This window comes from Psittacula echo (genome assembly GCF_963264785.1).
Source record: "Psittacula echo genome assembly, chromosome: 3".
NCBI lineage: Eukaryota > Metazoa > Chordata > Aves > Psittaciformes > Psittacidae > Psittacula > Psittacula echo.
In genome coordinates, this window is record NC_137736.1 from 20445042 (window position 1) to 20463096 (window position 18055).

The following is an 18055-nucleotide window of genomic DNA, read 5'->3' on the forward strand; positions in this document are numbered from 1 at the left end:
ATAGCTAAACTGACTTACAGTAATAGAAGGAATAACCTTGTTATGTCTGGAACAGACAGATGTCTACACTACATTAATGCAGTAGCATTAAACTCCCAGTGAACATTTTCCCCCTCAGTTACAAAAAGCCTATGAGTCTCACTACTTTTAAAAAGTTTTTAATTCAGAAGTCTTTAATACTTTCCCATCAAAACAAACCAATATCTGGCATTTCCTTTTCTCTACCTCTCAGGACAATAAAATAATACACAAAACTCAAATGCCATCTGAAGATTTACTTTGAATTTGTATGCTACTTGCTTTGCTAAACCATTGAAATAGAGAGATTTAATCCAACCCCAAACTGAAATCTCTAGAGAATCTTCATTCTGAACTAACTTTAATTTTATTAGTTTCATCCATTTAATATTGTTACATATGACAAAGTATTTGCCAATAAAGACAAAAGGAAAACTAACAGACATTGAAGTGCTTAATTTTGTATGTTATAAACACTAACCAGGACATTTTTCCATATTCCTGAAAAGGCACTGTGGTTCAGTAACACAGTGGGAATTCACCTCTCTCTAGAATTCCCCCATTCTAGAGCTATAAAACATAGAACTGCATTTTAAAAGGGGCAGACATGTATGCATGCAATAACTACACTCTCTGCCTTAACTTTCAATTATGCAAGAATAAATTAAAGCATGATGAGTATTAAAAAAGATTCTCTTACTGATGCCAGAAGAAGTAGTATCCTTATTTATGAGTCAGCACTGACTCCATCACTGATATTAATACTGTTGCATGGTATCAGGGATTTGGCCATTTTTGTGATGGGCTGCCAACCAGATCCTGTGACAGGTCCTTACAGACATACTGGAATATTATTTCCAATGTCTTTCCAGCATCTTGTTTTCAAAACCAAAACCTATCATTTTTGCTGGAATTTTTATTAAAAAAATATCTTCCTTAAAAATAGTCTTTAAGTCCAAAATGTTTAGTATATTTCTTCCTTTCAAGGTTATAGCATTTTGGTGCTACATCTGCTTTTCAGATTAAGAATCAGTCATTAGACAATTAAAACCTTGAAGGACCCTATCAAGAAAGTGTCTGGTTTAAAAGATGGGGCTTGGAAAAAAATTACAAAATTTTTCAACTCCTGAAGACTCCTGACCATACATACTAATAAGATAACACTCTAAACTTCCAAAATATCACTCATCTGGGTAACTATAGACCGGTCAGCCTCACTTCCATCCCTGGAAAAGTGATGGAACACCTTATCCTTGGTGCCATCTTAAGGCATATCAAGGATAAGAGGGTTATGAGGGGGAGTCAACATGGCTTTACCAAGGGGAAGTCATGCTTGACCAACCTCCTAGCCTTTTATGAGGAAATAACATGGTGGATGGATGACGGCAGAGCGGTGGATGTGGTCTACCTTGACTTCAGCAAAGCATTTGACACAGTCTCCCACAGCATCCTCATAGCTAAATTGAGGAAGTTTGGTCTGGATGATCAGGTGGTGAGGTGGACTGCAAACTGGCTGAAGGAGAGAAGCCAGAGAGTTGTAGTCTATGGGGCGGAGTCTAGTTGGAGGCCTGTATCTAGTGGAGTGCCTCAAGGGTCAGTATTGGGACCAGTATTATTTAATATATTCATCAACGATTTAGATGAGGGAATTGAGTGTACTGTCAGCAAGTTTGCTGATGACACTAAGCTGGGAGGAGTGGCTGACACACCAGAAGGCTGTGCTGCCATCCAGTGAGACCTGGACAGGCTGGAGAGTTGGGCAGGGAATAACTTGATGAAATATAACAAGGGAAAGTGTAGAGTCCTGCATCTGGGCAGGAACAACCCCAGGTTCCAGTATAGGTTGGGGAACGACCTGTTAGAGAGCAGTGTAGGGGAGAGGGACCTGGGGGTCCTAGTGGACGGCAGGATGACCATGAGCCAACACTGTGCCCTTGTGGCCAGGAAGGCCAATGGCATCCTGGGGTGTATTAGAAGGGGAGTGGTTAGTAGGTCAAGAGAGGTCCTCCTTCCCCTCTACTCTGCCCTGGTGAGACCGCATCTGGAATATTGTGTCCAGTTCTGGGACCCTCAGTTCAAGAAGGACAGGGACCTGCTGGAGAGAGTCCAGCGCAGGGCAACTAAGATGATTAAGGGAGTGGAGCATCTCCCTTATGAGGAAAGACTGAGGGAGCTGGGTCTTTATAGTTTGGAGAAGAGGAGACTGAGGGGTGACCTTATTAGTGTATATAAATATATAAAGGGGGAGTGTCACGAGGATGGAGCCAGGCTCTTCTCAGTGGCAAACAATGATAGGACAAGGGGTAATGGGCACAAACTGGAACACAAGAGGTTCCACTTAAACTTGAGAAGAAACTTCTTCTCAGTGAGGGTGACGGAACACTGGAACAGGCTGCCCAGGGGGGTTCTGGAGTCTCCTTCTCTGGAGACATTCAAGGCCCACCTGGACACATTCCTGTGTAACCTTATTTAGGTGTTCCTGCTCCGGCAGGGAGATTGGACTAGATGATCTTTTGAGGTCCCTTCCAATCTCTAGCATACTGTGATACTGTGATCCCAGAGTCAGAGTACAGATAGGAAACTACTGTTTTCTAATGACCTCATCAATGTTTATAAACATGTAAAGGGTGAGTGTCAGGATGATGGAGCTAGGTTTTTCTCAGTGATGTCCAGTGATAGGACAAGGGGCAATGGGTGTAAACTGGAGCCTAAGAGGTTCCATGTGGAAGTGACAGAGCACTGGAACAGGTTGCCCAGGGAGGTTGAGGATTCTCCTACGTTGGAGATATTCAAGGCCCGGCTGGACAAGTTCCTGTGTGATGTACTCTAGGTTACCCTGCTCTTGCAGGGGGGTTGAACTAGATGATCTTTTGAGGTCCCTTCCAACCCTTGGGATTCTGTGATTTCTTACTGATTTTCTCCGCTCTCTCATCTTCCTCCTGAAAGCTTCCTCCAAAATGTACACGTAATTCAGATTATTTAAGTCAAATAACAAAGTCCTAAGACAACTGAGAATACAGAAGTTTTCACATAGGTGATCTAAACGTAATTGAACTTACCAATTAGGTCTTGGCAATCCTTATGAATTATACTCTGTTCAGGTAGGTCTAAAGAGCCATCCCAGGATGACAGGCTGTCCCCCTTTCCTACAACATTAAGCGCAATCTGAAAACAAAAATAGAAAACCCTCTAAACATTTTAGTGTTCTTTTGTAGTTAACCCAATTACTGAACTCCGTAATTTAACTCAATAAAGATGAATATTCTAAAACTGAATCAACATACACGCATATTAAAATTCCAGTCCTACAGCCCTTCTTATAGAGATGCCTAGTAATTAAATAATTTACTTCAAATCAAATACAACTTCAAGTATTTTCCGTTTCTTGATTTAAGATCATATTTACCTTCCAGACTTTGGCCCTCAGATCAGCAGGCAGTTGTCTTCCTTGAATAATGTTTCTCACAGTTTCAAGATCACAGCCACCTTCTTCTAAAGCATCTGCAAGATCTTTTTCCCTACAATAATATGTTTTACGTTTATTAAAAATAAATTATACAGTACTTTCCAATGTTTATCTATTAAACAGACGTAGACTGGAAGCTACTATCAGGCAAAACCTACACATACATAAAGATATATTAAGGCAATTTGGCAGTTACTAAAAATAAGTATTTGCAAAATGTTATTTGTCCTTTATTTTTCAGGCTGCTTGTTCAACTCCTAATTCTATTCAGTTTCTATACAAGAAGTTGTAGTGTACAACTTAAGAGATACACAGCAAATTTTCACTCACACACAATGCATTCAAAGCAAACATTACACCTAAATTACATGGTGGAGCTCTTTAAAGTAAATTAGATGACCTAGAAGCCAGAAAACTTATTTCAAACGTCAGCTTTAGCCCCATCCTTCTCTAAAATGGGAAAGAGCCTTTTGGTCAAACTCAGATTTAGTTAACTAGTTCTAGTACTGCAAGTGTGGGCATACACGCAAGATTGAATTAAAACATACAAAAAATGTTAATAATAGTGTAGAAAGCAAAATACACAAATTCACAAGACAGTCAAACAGTAATGACATTTAACTTGCCATAGTAAACAACAGAAGGTCATACACTTCATAGACAATGAACACATTCAGAAATTATTACTTTCAATTTCTCTGATAGCTTCTGCAGACTGTTTCAACGGTTCCATGCTGTCAATGAGACAACCACATCTGATGATTTCAGGAATTTCAATATCATGTAGCAGAGCAGTGGCAAAACACGAGGTTCACTGGAGAAACAGCAGTGGCAGTGATACAGAGGTCCCACAGGCAAACTTCTCCCTTTCTATATTTTCTTATCTGTTATCTACTAGCTCTGACATATGCCTTAAGAAAGGCTTTGCTTCATATACTTGAGAAGTTAAACACACATCCAGAAGGTTTACAGCCTGAGCAAAACACAAGAGCATGACTGCTTATTCAGGACAGACATTCAAGTATGAAGATACATTCCTTGTGAATAACACACCTATTTATACACATGGAGTAACAGATATTAAAGGGTTATCAGTATAATTCTCAATTACTCCACATTACACACTAAGTAGTCAATTCCAAATTACCATGGAAAAAGAATGTCAGCTGTGGAGATCTTGGCTACTTCTTTAATTTGCATATATCCACAACTGACTTCTTGATAGGAAGCTTCTCAAGTTTGGTCTCTTGAGAGCTTAAGACACTCATTGCTGATTTCCTACGTATCACCCTTTCTGTTCAAAAGATTAAAATCGCCATTCTGTAAGAATGTATGCATATACTTAACAATAAGCCAGAAGCTACAGCCTTACTTCAGACTTCTCAAAATATTTACAAGTTCAAAGAGCAAGCATTTTTGCTTGCATTATATCAGCCAGTTTCTTTGCCAGTGCTTTTTGGAGGCATTTTAAAAGCATATTTCAAATATACACTGGGGCACAACTAAGTCTATTTTCTTCAAGTAATTTTGAAGATCTGGAAGAAAGAAAACACAGTTTACAAAAAGCGTGACTTGCCTCATTTTCTTGTACTTTTAGTACTTTACAGAAAAATCCCAAAGCTCGCTTCTTTTAGAACTACAGGCTGCACAGATGACTACCCCTTTCCAGAGGCAGAAATGGGGAGGGGAGCACCCATGCACACTTGCAGTTACATCACCTATCCTGTTGTCAATTGTGTACATAACAATCAATGCTGGAGAAGTTAAACTACCAAATCAGTTCAACCTGAACAAAAATCAAGTATTTCCAGGACATTTACGTGAAAAGACCTAGCACTCAGAAGAATTTCACGAACTCTGGGATGACCCAACTTCAACAGAAGACAACATCAAACATCAGCTGAAGAGAGCTAGATGCTCTTATAAGATATATTACAGGTTTCTGTGCACCTCTCTATGTACGACAAACCAGAGAGCAACTACTAGGTCTTGAATTATAGCACACAAAATACAGTTAGTTGCTACAAATATTATCCGAGAATTAAACAGGCATGTGGAGATGAATGCAACAGCTGCATGCACGTTGTATTTCAGGTAGAAAGGTCTTAAATGGCAATACTTAAATTTTGCTCCTATATCCTCCAAAGAAAATTATTTGGGGAAGGAGGAATGGGGAGGAAGAACAGATAATTTAATATATGTGAAACAACACTTAAAACCACATGTATGTAAACTACAAAAAACACACCTGCAAAAAATGTTTCACAGGCCCAAGAGTACAAATTCTAGTGCTTAATATTCACAGGTTAAAAACCTGTGCATGGGTTAAAACATGTGCTTCCTCTGATAATATATTACTATTTGCAAAATCTGCATAAGTACTGTCATTCACACTTTGTACACTGTACATATGACAGGCAAATGTCTCCTACTTCACCTTAAAAAGCAAGAAATCGATAAGCCCCTCTCCCACATGAAGAGACGTGATGCATTACCAACACTGAGTTAAATGAAATAACAGCAGGGGTGGAAAAATGCATTATTCTATTGCAATTCAATTAGCTACTCCTTTCCTCTGTCAACTCCCAAGACTGCTTACAAGTGGGAAGTAAGGACTTTTCAAAGATTAAGAAAAATCTTTTCTAAGAAACATTCTATTCACGCTAACTTGCAAAGTACAAAGTATGAAAGTGATTTTGATACCTGAACACATGTCCACCAGCTGTGTTTCACCAAATTTCAATGTTGCGCTATAAATATTCCAATAAACTGCTAGCAATCTGGATCCTTGTCTTTCATGAGTGAAGATCAGCTAGGAAGTCTTCTGTTCTTATGGACAATTATTACACTTACTTTGGAATAAATGCAGTACTTCTCTTTATGGGCAAATTCCTCCAGACCAGAACATCTCTACTTTCTGCTCTATCATGGATACACTCCCTATTTCTACACGGTATTCAAAATTTTGGTTAGATGCATAGCATTCCAGCCTATATCCAAGCCATTGTCTGAAAGTTTAGCTCCCATAAGACATACTGTTCTAAATGCCAAAATACACAAAGTTGCTATTAGTTTATCTGGAGTAAATTTCCATACTTACAGAAGTATCCCTGAAATTCATGCCATTCTGGTGACATATTATAATCAACAGGTAACAAACATCATGGATATTCACCATTACTTTATTTTTAGCTGAAGCACTTACAATGTGAGAGAAAGATGGAGATAATAAAAATTATCGACTATTGGAAATTCAGTTTCAGCCACCTTTTTTTTTTAAAAAAAAGTATTATTTCTTTTACTTATATAGGAGGTACTTCATAACAATCACTTATAGATACTAATCAAGGGACTAAAAATTGTGGGGATGTGAACAGCCAGACAGAAGGAAGCGTTTCAATAAACTACAAATACATGTGAAAAGGCATTTAGTATTAAGAAAACTATAGATTACAACGCCTGAAACATACCTGCTAAAGTCCATTACATCTGCTCATTTGCTATTAGGAAAGAGAGGTCCCTTTGAGCTGCTTCCTCCAAGCCAAAGTACATTTTTGAGGAAAAAATACTACAAAATAAAATACTACTAGTTTAAAGTTTTAATTTCTGATGGGCACACTTGTAATACTAATGTGTCTTTTTCACAGCTCAATGGGTATCTTCTACATGTACCAAAATCATTACCTAAACCACACTTATCAGTTCAAAACAAGATGATCACCCTTTTTTCATATACATTGAATTTACTATTGGCTGTGAAAGATATTAGTCAGTGGCCTAAAAGAGGGTTAAAACAAACACTCCCACTTACAGTTTACCAAACTGCTTCTCATATTCTGACCACTATCTGATGTTGATGTAACACTTGAAAAACTTCTTTGATCATCTTTTTCAACACTCCTCAAGTGACACACTCATCATAGCTGCTCATTAGATGCTTTAGTAGGCCAGCACCACTTCCAGTGTGAGAAGTAGCCTTAAACATCTCCACACGTTATTCCTGTTTTCCCTAAATCAGAAGCAAGGCTGCTGTCAGTTGACTCCTTACCAAGACTTACCATCAATTTTAGTTTCTACAATGTTACTGTCTCCTAGCACATCAAACGTACCCAGTCTGCAAGTTTTCATGTTCTTCTGATAAGTGTAGCACACAAAGACAGGCACGTATATCACAATGTTGCCATCACAATTATAAGGACTGACTGTATGTATCCACATTAGTGCCTGATTGGACTAATTTATTCTAATATATTTTTATTATTTTTGTCACTAAGGCTGAACTAAGCTCCATTTTAAGCAAAGTACTTTACTTGAAAAAGCTCACAATAACATACATGGTTTTAACATACAGTAACAGCAAAAAACCTTTACTTAAAAGAAAACCAGGCAAGTGAACAGGGCTCATGAAAATTTTCAAAGTCAATTGCTAATATTAGTTTATTTTTATAGTCATCATACAACCTTCCCACAGCAAAGAAGACAACTTCCCACCATAGGAAACTATTTGTATAAAACCTTCTTCCTCCCACTCCCGGAAATACACTTTGTATAATCTGGTTACTCAGGTTCCTACTTTTAATTGAGGATTCTCCTGACTACTGGAAAAAAGTCTCAAGAAGAGCTGTATTAAATAAAAACTAATGAGTATTTGTTCTCTCCGGAAAACAAACAAACAAAAAGTCAATCCCTCACATTCACTCAAAATATCTATTGTATTCAGAACACCACTGAATATTCTTTTCCTTCTAATGGAATTTTGAAGAAAAACATTAATCTAATGACATCTTCTATTTTTTTTCCCCTCTAAGTGTGTTAATCGCATGCTTAACGGCAAAGAATTTTTTTGTTCATGTACTTTCAGAAGAAATATGATGACTTGAAGCACTAATAATCCTGATACTGAGCACAGAAAAGATATATATGTAACTTGTTTTGTCACCCTGTTGTCTGAAGCAGTTGGAGTGTATTTTGGGACCTATGAGATGAATTACTCCAATGCAAAGTTAAATGCACAGGAAAAGCCCATCTGTGGTTATAGCTATATTTAGTTAGTTCAGGTCTTGACTTTCAAGTACAGATCTTAAAGTAAAAAAATACTACTTGATCAAGTTCCCTGAAGTTCAAGTATTAAAGAAACATCTGCAGAAAGGTTTTAGAAATTAATCCGTTACTGTTTATATCTTTATCTGTTTGAGAACCTGAACAAGAACCTGAACCTGTTTCCTCTGTGTTTCCCAGCATTCTTAGTTTTGCACACAGATACGTTTTTCAGCAAATATCACCAGCAATTTCTCAAATTAATTTTTTAAGAATATGCCAAATAGCTAAAACCCCAACACTAAGGTCTGAGATTTTTTCTTATTTTAAAATCAAAACTGTTGCTAAATTCCAGTGTTTACTGAAGCAAAAAAGATTATAATCTCATGTTTCAATAACTCCATACATAAATTTGGGATGATGGTGTAGAGGGGGTTGGTTCATTTTGAATTGTATTGTACTGCGGCAGATCTTCCTGGTTTTTGCTGAACAAAACCACCAAGCAGTCAGTACAGATGTTGAGGGGTTTAATTTATCATCAGTTTGTGTGTGCCCCCAACTCACTTCCACCAGCACATGCATGTTGACCCAGGAAACACAAAAAGGGCATTTTATGTTAATAAGCATATCTAGATTCTACATGCTCAAGGTGCTGTCACAGTCTCTGAACACAAAATTACATCTGCCTTTGGATCCCCCTAAGGAATTGCATAGAGGACAAGGAATCAGCACTGCCAGTTTTGTTCCCAAAGGAGTTCAGATATACATACACATCATTTTATGTTTTGGCTGTTTTTTTGGTTTTTTTTTTATTTTTATTTTTTTATTTTTTTTTTTATTTTTTTATTTTTTTTTTTAATGTGAAATGTTATTGCAGAGTCCTATATATAAAACTATGACAATACAGTAATTTACACTAAAAAGTTCATTCAAATGATACATACCATACCTAGAAAAACAACCATTCAACAACATTCAGGTATGTACACAAGACCAGAGTTTAAATCAATAAATGAAAAAGAAAGTATTCCACTGAAACTGGCTTAGAAACAAAAACCAAGCAAGCAAAATAACAAAAACAAACAAAAAACCCACCCCAAAAACCAAACCAAAACAAAAAAACCCCAAACACAACAGAACTAAAGAACCATGCAAAGCTCTTAAGCAACAGGAAATTCAACTTTATGCTCATTATTCACAGGGTACAGCTCTAGTAACAGGACGTATTCTGGCATATTAATGTAGTATTTAAGCATCAACTTCTTGAACTGTTCCCATAAAGACTTCCAAAACTTCTAAGGAATGCCTTCCAGTTTGCCTTTTCTAGTAGTAGCAGCATATCAAGTTTACTATAGCTACATTTTGAAGCTGCCAGTCAGAATGGCAACACTGCACAGTGATCCTTGAAATATGCCTGGAAACAGCACTGTGCTGCATTCTCAACAGAAATTTTGGCAGTTTGTTGTGATACGGGATCCTAACATTCCACATTAGTCATGAAAGAGGTTTGAAGTATTTTTCAGAGATATTTCAACACAGCTCTTATTAGATATCCACGGTTATATTTCAAAGTGTCAAGACTGCACCGTCAATGAGTCTGCCCTTAACTTAATCACGTGTCCCAGCAGTCAGATCTGTATTTAAAAATAATGCTTATGCAACTCTGTACCTGTAGAAAGTGCTTCATAAATTCTGAAGCTGTAATTGAAAGCAAAAAAGGCTAAAAAACTACACCAATTCACTTTCATTTGTTAGTAAATGATACTTAATTGTTTTATCCAAGAGGTGTATTTGTAGAACCAACCTAGACAAAGAACAAATAAATACAACCTGCATCTGTGTCAATTCTGGCTTTTTTGTAGTTAGCTATCTAAGTGCAAAGAAGATTGAACATAGTTAGCAAAAAACTTTGAATTCGCCACATGAAATAAATCCAAAAAGCAAAACCACCAGATTGGAAATGACCATAAAAAGCAAATCTGTAAGATAATTGTTTTAAAAAGTGTGTACTTGGAAAGGACAAAGAGCAATGTTGTGTCACAGAGCCACAGAAAAAGAAAATCACATGCAGTGCAGAAGTGCAGAGAGAAAAACAAAGTGAAGAAACACAGAAATGGAGATGTGGGGTACTGTAAGAACAGCTTCAGTGTTTAAAACACAGTGTTTATTTAAATCTCAGCAATCCTGAGTAAACACGCATACAACGAATACTAAAATCACGTCACTGTTACCATCAAAATGATCCTATACACGCTCCAGAAATAGTGCTTATTCTCATCCTAGAGGCTCAATGTAAAACCCATTATAAGTAATAGCTGCACTAGAGGAGGGTGGCAAGCAAAATCATTCAGAAAACAAGTCGGAACCTACTGCTGTCACCCGTGCTTGAGTGGGTACACAGAGAAAGGGGAAGCTAAACTGAACAAACCAACTCCACTCCAGAAAGACAGGCACACACATCGAGTAGCTCCTACCGCCTACTAAACCTGTAATCTTAAACTGGACCAACCGCCTCGCTCCAGGCTGGGCTCGGCCAGAGACCCGTCTGTCCCTTGTTTTTACGGCGGCCCTTCCTCTTTCGGGACCATGTAGCTACTGAGCGCCCAGAGGCGCTTGCCCCGGGGCTCGCCTCAGGCTCCCATTGCCCTAGGATCGCCGGTCCCGGCCGGCAGGTGGGGGCAGAGGGGGCCGTCCCTGTCCCGGGGAACTCCCCAAGCCACCACATCCCCGCCGAGCGCCCGACGGCAACGCAGCCATAGCCACCACCGCCTCCTCCTTCACCGCGCCAGGGGCAGCCCCAGCCCCACACCCCAAGTGCGGCGGGTCTCCGGAGAGGGCGGAGGAGAAGCGGCGTCAGGCAGGGGGTATTTCGGCCCCTCCCGCCTTCTGCCCCTCGGCCCCACTGCGGAGAGAAGGGAGAGCGAGTAAGGCCACCGACACCCCGTAACTCACCAGCTGCTCAACGGCTGCGGCGCCTCTTCCTCCATCGCTGTTGACGTGCCCCCTCGCCCGGCCGCAAAGTGCAGTCGGGTGGTGCGCTTTTTTCCCCAATACCCCTCCTCCTTACGCGCCGGTTCCCGTTCCGGCTTCCTCTGTACTATCGTGAAGTGAGGGCGCCGGCCGTAAAGTGCGAAAGCCTGGCATGCGAGGAAGGCGGTGCTTACCGGAGGAGAAGAGGCGGGAGTTGGGATGTGATGGGTAGGGTTTGTTGTGGGAAGAGAGATCAGATGGCTTTTAGCGGTTACTGTGTAGAGGCTATGGTTACGGGGCTCTTTCCTACAGGCGGTAAGAGCTGCCCCCTCCGTGGTCCCGGGGCAGCTCTGCGAGGTGGGCTGCCGCTCCCCCGCGGCGGGAGGTGCTGAGGGGGACCGCGCTCCCCGCTCTGTCTTGTGCTGCCTCGCGTCGGGTGGTGGATGGCCCCGACGCCAGTTCAGGTCAGCAGCAGCAGCCTTCATCAAGAATACGCTTGGAAATCGGCGTCCGCGGCTGGGAAGCAATTCTGTGAAAAATCTGAGTATATTCGGTTTTCGTAAAGATGAACTGCTTTGCTATGCATAGGTTTGATTATTAAATTATTTTCCCCTACAGTCAGTATTGGGCCAGTCAGAGAAAATTCACAAGTTTTACACAGACCCAAGCTTCCAAGGACTAAAAATCACGTGGTAGCATTCATTAGCCACCCTGGGCAGCACAACACTGAAGCCCTCGCTCACACACGTTCCTCACCCGTCTACACCCTGAAAGGAAAAAAAACTCATGCTCTATGAAACTTCAGGAAAACGATCCAAGTAATTTATACGTGGAATAACAGTGCCACCTTACGGTAAATTCATGTCCTTACATTTGTCTGTTTGACTTCCACTGCTCGCCTGGGGACCACAGCTCCAGTTCCTAAGTGCCCGGACTTCGAGTGGGACTGCTTCTGTGGAAAAAGATACACGCCCGCTTAACGTGCAGGACCCTGCTCCCGAAGATTCAAGAGTATTCATTCAAAGGTAACATATAATAAAAAATAAATTATGTTTATTTGTGTCTCAGAAAAGATTATGAATAATCCTGATCAAGAAAGTAAGTATTTTACAGTATAAAACCAGATTCATGCAATTGAAAAAAAAATACTGTGAAGGAGAAGGTAATAATTTTAATTCCTTTCTTCTTTTTCCCACTTCATAGATATTTTTCACTTTAAAAAATAAACAAAGCAACAAAAAAGCCAGCATTTTAAACAGCTACTTTTGTTACTTAGGAAAAAAAGTTGTAAAATGTTCATGAGGGATCATTTTCCTCCTGGGAGTATTGATTGCAAAGTAGCAGTCCTAATCTTGCATGGGAGCTGATTCAAGGTTTGCCCTAAATGTGGAACTCTTTGGACCAAGGCCTGTGTATTGCATATCTTCCATCTTCTGAGGAAGGGCTGAAATTTTTCATATCTTTGGTAAATTTGTCCTTTATTTATAATGAAAATACCACAATATGGGAATATATGCCCTATTTAATGAATGAATCTTGGGCAACTTACTACCACCCAGAGTGGGAAAAGACAGAATTCAGTATGTATACCACAGAGGCCGAATCTCTGTGGTCTTGACCATCAAAGCTCCCTCGCAAACTTATCAGTTAAATGATGAAAAGATGCCAAACCCTGGGGGGAAACAATGCATTCAGAACCAATGTAAGTTGTAGACCCTTGCCATGGAATCCTACAGAAAATCCATTATTTTATCCAACCTTTTATGAATCTAAGTACTCTGTACCATGATGGGGTACACCTTACTCTGTGGAACTGTCACACCAGGTGGGTGTCAGGAATCAAGATACACAGCAATTCTAATTCCCTAGGCTTGGGCCAGGGACATTTTAGAAAAAGGAATACCATATAATGATGCTATAATTGAGCCACCTCCCAGGTGACCAGAACACCCACTTGAAACTTGGGTAGAAAACAGCCAAACTGCAAGGCAGGAAAATACTCGGTCCCAAACCATGCATGTGCCTCCCAGGTCCCCCTGGAGGAGGTTCCTCACTGACATGAGGGTGCGGAAATCTGTTTAATTGCTGCATATGTGAATCCCAGCCCTGGTGGCCCAGGGAAGCATGGCCATCAGCCTCTGCATTGACCACAAGAGCTGCAGTCGACAACTGTGACCATCTTTGTGTTGCTGGAGACCCAGGAATAACACAAAAAGGTACTCCCCTGTCACCACATAGACAATGAAGCCACTGGTGAATTATACCACCAGAAGAGACACAATAAGAAAGGACAAAATGTCATACACAGTCTGTTAGTTCATATTGGATCAATTATTCTTTTAGTTATTGCTGTAATTACTATTTTAATATGTGTTTGTTTGCCTTGTGATTGCTATTTTGGACAGATACCTTCCTCTGATCTCCCAGCACCATAGTCCTCAAACTTAGCCTGGGACACAATTTGTTTTTTCTTGTGGTTTATGCCCAGCTGGTAACTCAGAACCACGCAGCTGCTCACTCACTCCTCCCACTTCTTCCTCCTCCTGCTCCTGGAGGGGTGGGGAGGAGAATCGAAAGAATGTAACTCCCATGGGTTGAGATAAGAACAGTCCAGTAACTAAGGTATAACACAAACCACTACTGCTACCACCAATAATAATAATGATAAGAGAAATAACAAGGGAAGGGAATACAACCACTCATCACCTGCCGACCGATATCCAGCTCGACCAGAGCAGCAATCTAGCCCTTCTGGGTAACTGCCCTCAGTTTATATACTGGGCATGATGTGCTGTGGTACGGAATACCCCTTTGGCTAGTCTGGGTCAGGTGTCCTGTCTCTGTTTCCTCCCAGTTTCCCCTCCTTCCTAGCAGAGCATGAGACTCACAAAGTCCTTGGTCAGAGTAAACATTAATTAGCAACAACTAAAAACATTGGTGTTACCAGTGTTGTTCCCAGGATGAAAGCCAAAAACACAGCACTGCACCAGCTACCGAGAAGAAGAAAAATGACTGCTATAGCTGGACCCAGGACAGTTTTGTAGAATTAACTTTAGGGATGTTTTTGTTAAGATATTGTTAATGGTATAGCTACTGTGTGATATATGATTTTATGTATTTTTTCTACTCCTTCTGTACTTCCTTCTGATCATACGTACCTATAATCACTGTGGACAAAGACATCCAGCACTGAGCCCAGCAGTGTTTGAGCCATGGGTTGGGGTGAGAGTCAGGAAACTGAGCTTATCTCAGGCACCATTTGCATTCAACCATGGGAGGCCTTGCAAGAATTAGCACAAATGAAGCAAACATCAAGGATGTTAGCTCTTGATACTGCGTAGACAGGATTGGTGTGACCCCTTTTTTTGAAGCTGATAAGCCACCATAAGGTGTGTGAAAAATGCTTAACTCAAGCTAACTCAAAGGATGGAGTCAAATAGTAGACACCACAATATGAAGGACAACGATCACCCTCACAGAATTCCAACTTTGGAACTGTGTATGTGTTCACTAAACTATGCCCATCATTATCATAGTAACACCACTCTATACATTGTATGCAAATTATGGATAGCACTCCAAAGAATATGAGCATAAAAGGGCAAGGCTTAGGTCAGAGGGTGAGCTCCCACCACTCAGAATACACTGGGTGAAGAGGATCAGTGAGACATTGCTGTATCCACATGTGGTGATACTTCTCTCTCTCTTTTTCTCCCTTTCTCTCTTAGAATCATGGAATGGTTTTGGTTGGAAAGGACCTTCAAAGGTCATCTAGTGCAGCTCTCCTGTAATGAGCAGGGACATCTTCAACTAAATCAGGTTGCCCAGAACCACATCCAGCCTGGCCTTGAATGTCTCCAGAGATAGCACACCCACCACCTCTCTGGGCAACCTGTGCCAGTTTTGATTACCCTCGTAAAATATTTTTCCTCACATCCAGCCTGAATCTTCCCCTCTTTTAGTTTAAAACCATTACCTTCATCCTATTGCAAGAGGCCCTGCTAAAAATAGTTATAAATAGTTGTGTGTGCTTGTGTACGTCTAGAGGGGTGTAAATGCCTTCCCATGCCTCTGAAAAGAACTTCTGTCGGAATCTGGATTCTAAATGTAAAATGAATACCAGATTCTTGGTTTGAAATTCTGGGTTGTGCCAGCTTTTTCCTACTTAGGTGACTCTGGAGCTGCCCAGTGGCTGACACCGTGCTCAGATTCACCGAGTGTAAGCTCTGCTTCTCCTCTTCTCTCTTTTTTATCGAATATTGACTAGAACTAAGTAAAAACGCATGGCACAACACTTGCTTATCGAGTTAAAGTAGTCATTGTTCCGTTACTATATCTAACGACATGTCTTGTATTCTGTATTAATAAATCATAAAACTGGTTGGTTGGTGTCATTTCACCTTAATTCGGCACAAGAGTATCACGAGCTTGGTCGCTGGTCCTAAGGGGAGGGAGCTCGTATTAACCGATTACTTTCGGGATGCCACAAGTGGCGAAACGGGTTCGCCGGGTAGGGCAAAGGGTTGCACGGACGATTCCCCTGTCAGTGGTCCCGCCTTCCCGCCGGGCGGGCTGTGCCAGTGCGCAGGCGCGGTATCCGCGCGCTGCTCCGCCTCGCGCTGCCCCGCCTCACGCTCCCCGCGTGGCGGTAATAGCGGCAGCAGCATGGGGGACACGCTGGATGAACCGTGGTGGGATTCCCCGGCAGTGGCAGGTAATAGTCCAGGTATTCCTCCTGCAGCTTGCTCCTCATGCTGGGCTAGGAACAGGCTTCCTGAGGGCCAGTCCCCTTCTACCTGGTTCTGCTCATTCCTTTTCGTTGTTTGATTTTGTGGGGTTGTTTTATTTTTTCCCCTTCCTTCTCAATTCTCGCTCCCTCCAGTCCTCTGTCTTTCCCTTCTCCGCTTTTAGTTTACTTCTCCTGGTTTTCGTCTCACCCGCTTTTTTTCTTCCCGTGCCTGCTTTTTTTTTCCCCTGCTTGGTACCGATGGTGGTTTTGCTCGTAAACAAAATCTCCGCATCCAGATGATGTCTAATCTCTGACCCTCAGACGAGGGGTACTTATGGGATGAAGCGGCAAACGAAAATAAAAGTACTTAAGTAACAGGAACCCACTCAACAAAAATACATCTAAGCGAATTTTAAAAGGCGGGATGCAGGGTAAAATGAAGAAAACCGCTTTCTCTGAGTTCAGAGTTCAGTTGTCCCCTGCATTCATTTAGCTTCTAAATTGTGTTTTCTTCCAAACCAGGTTTCTTTGGTGAAAGGGTGTTGTATACTGTGTGTTGATTGCTGTTGCCGATGTTAAGTTACTTACAGTTCTAAAAGGCCTTTGGAGGGAAGAAGTACCTGTGGTACTTGAAAAGCATCACCCATGTGCTCACTGGGGTGTCTTAACTTCACCTTTGCCATGTGTTACTGTCAAAGAGCAGGAGTTAAACAGCTTTTGTCCAGCCATTGCTCTTCGGAGCACGCTGCTATGGCTGATTTGTCTCTTTGCCTATATGGCTCCTATACCTGGCTTACAGCCTGTGGTTGCATGTTGAGATTTACTGTGGAAAACTAGGTAGTGGAATTTAGTGTGGTAGAGCAAGACAACTAAAATTAGTTTTAAGGCTTTATAGTACCTTATTTTATTGATTATTTGATTGTTAATATGTTTTGGAGGGGGTTTTCCTTCAATATAATGTCAAGAGTCCTGAATATCTTAAAAGCCTGCACATTCTGCCAGCCAGAAGTTTCAAGCTGAGTGATCAGTGTCAGCTGATTTTTATAATGCTGGCAGCTTTCCTTTAGAAACAGGATACAAATTAGGACTGGGATGATAAACTTTTGACATGGTAGATAAACCAGCTGACTTTGAGATGAGGCTGTGTCTAATCCAGACCTGTATTAAAAGTGCTATATACACTACTCCAAGAACATTCTTTGAATGTTTTGCAAGTAATGATTACAGGCGAGTGTTGTGCAGACCATGTACTCTGATCCACATATCCCACCTTTGTAAACTTCTTGGCAGGTTCTTTATGTGGAGGCTGTTACTGTATTAAGTTGACACAAGCTGTGAGTAAAGTAAGAAGAACATCTGTTACTTTTATTTTGTGTAGCTATTTTTCACATACAACGGATGTAAAATCAAAGGTTAATTTGTACCACATCTTATGCATACTATAAAATGCTTTAAAATCAGTTGGCATAAAGTAGGAAATCAGGGTTTACAATGTACAATATAAGCAGCAATACACAAAAATAATTGCCCATTAGTGAGCACTTTTGACAGAGTTGATCAAGTTTATTTCTGTGAAACATCACGTTTCATAAAAAAAAAAGTTTACTATCCAACTACTGCTGACCTATTTTAAAAAAGCATCTCTGCCACAGCTGTAAGTACAAAGCAGAATTCAAAATGTACTTTCTAGGTACTGATCTTTTGCCAAGTCTTTTAAGACTAGCCCTAGAAGAAGTCCTGGCCAATGGAATATTCTTCCTAATAATTCAGCCCTCAAAAGTGTCTTAGATTTTAGCAACTTGTAGTTAGAAGAGGCTGCTTTTAAGATGAAGTGC

The 18055-nt window shown here is 40.7% G+C and overlaps 1 protein-coding gene across 3 annotated transcripts in view; it reads right to left on the reverse strand.

Moving 5' to 3' along the window:
• TBC1D23 (TBC1 domain family member 23) overlaps positions 1 to 11600 on the reverse strand; it is a 37977-nt gene extending 26377 nt beyond the window's left edge. For all 3 annotated transcript variants that reach the window (XR_013956488.1, XM_080614185.1, XM_080614184.1), the window contains exons 1-3: positions 11474 to 11600; positions 3425 to 3536; positions 3078 to 3183 (exon numbers count right to left, since the gene is read on the reverse strand). Coding sequence is in view for 2 of the 3 variants with exons in the window: in XM_080614185.1 (XP_080470311.1) it covers positions 3078 to 3183; positions 3425 to 3536; positions 11474 to 11508 (253 nt within the window). In the remaining variant the exon portion in view is untranslated. The remainder of the gene's footprint in view (positions 1 to 3077; positions 3184 to 3424; positions 3537 to 11473) is intronic.
• Between the last annotated feature and the right edge of the window lie 6455 nt (positions 11601 to 18055).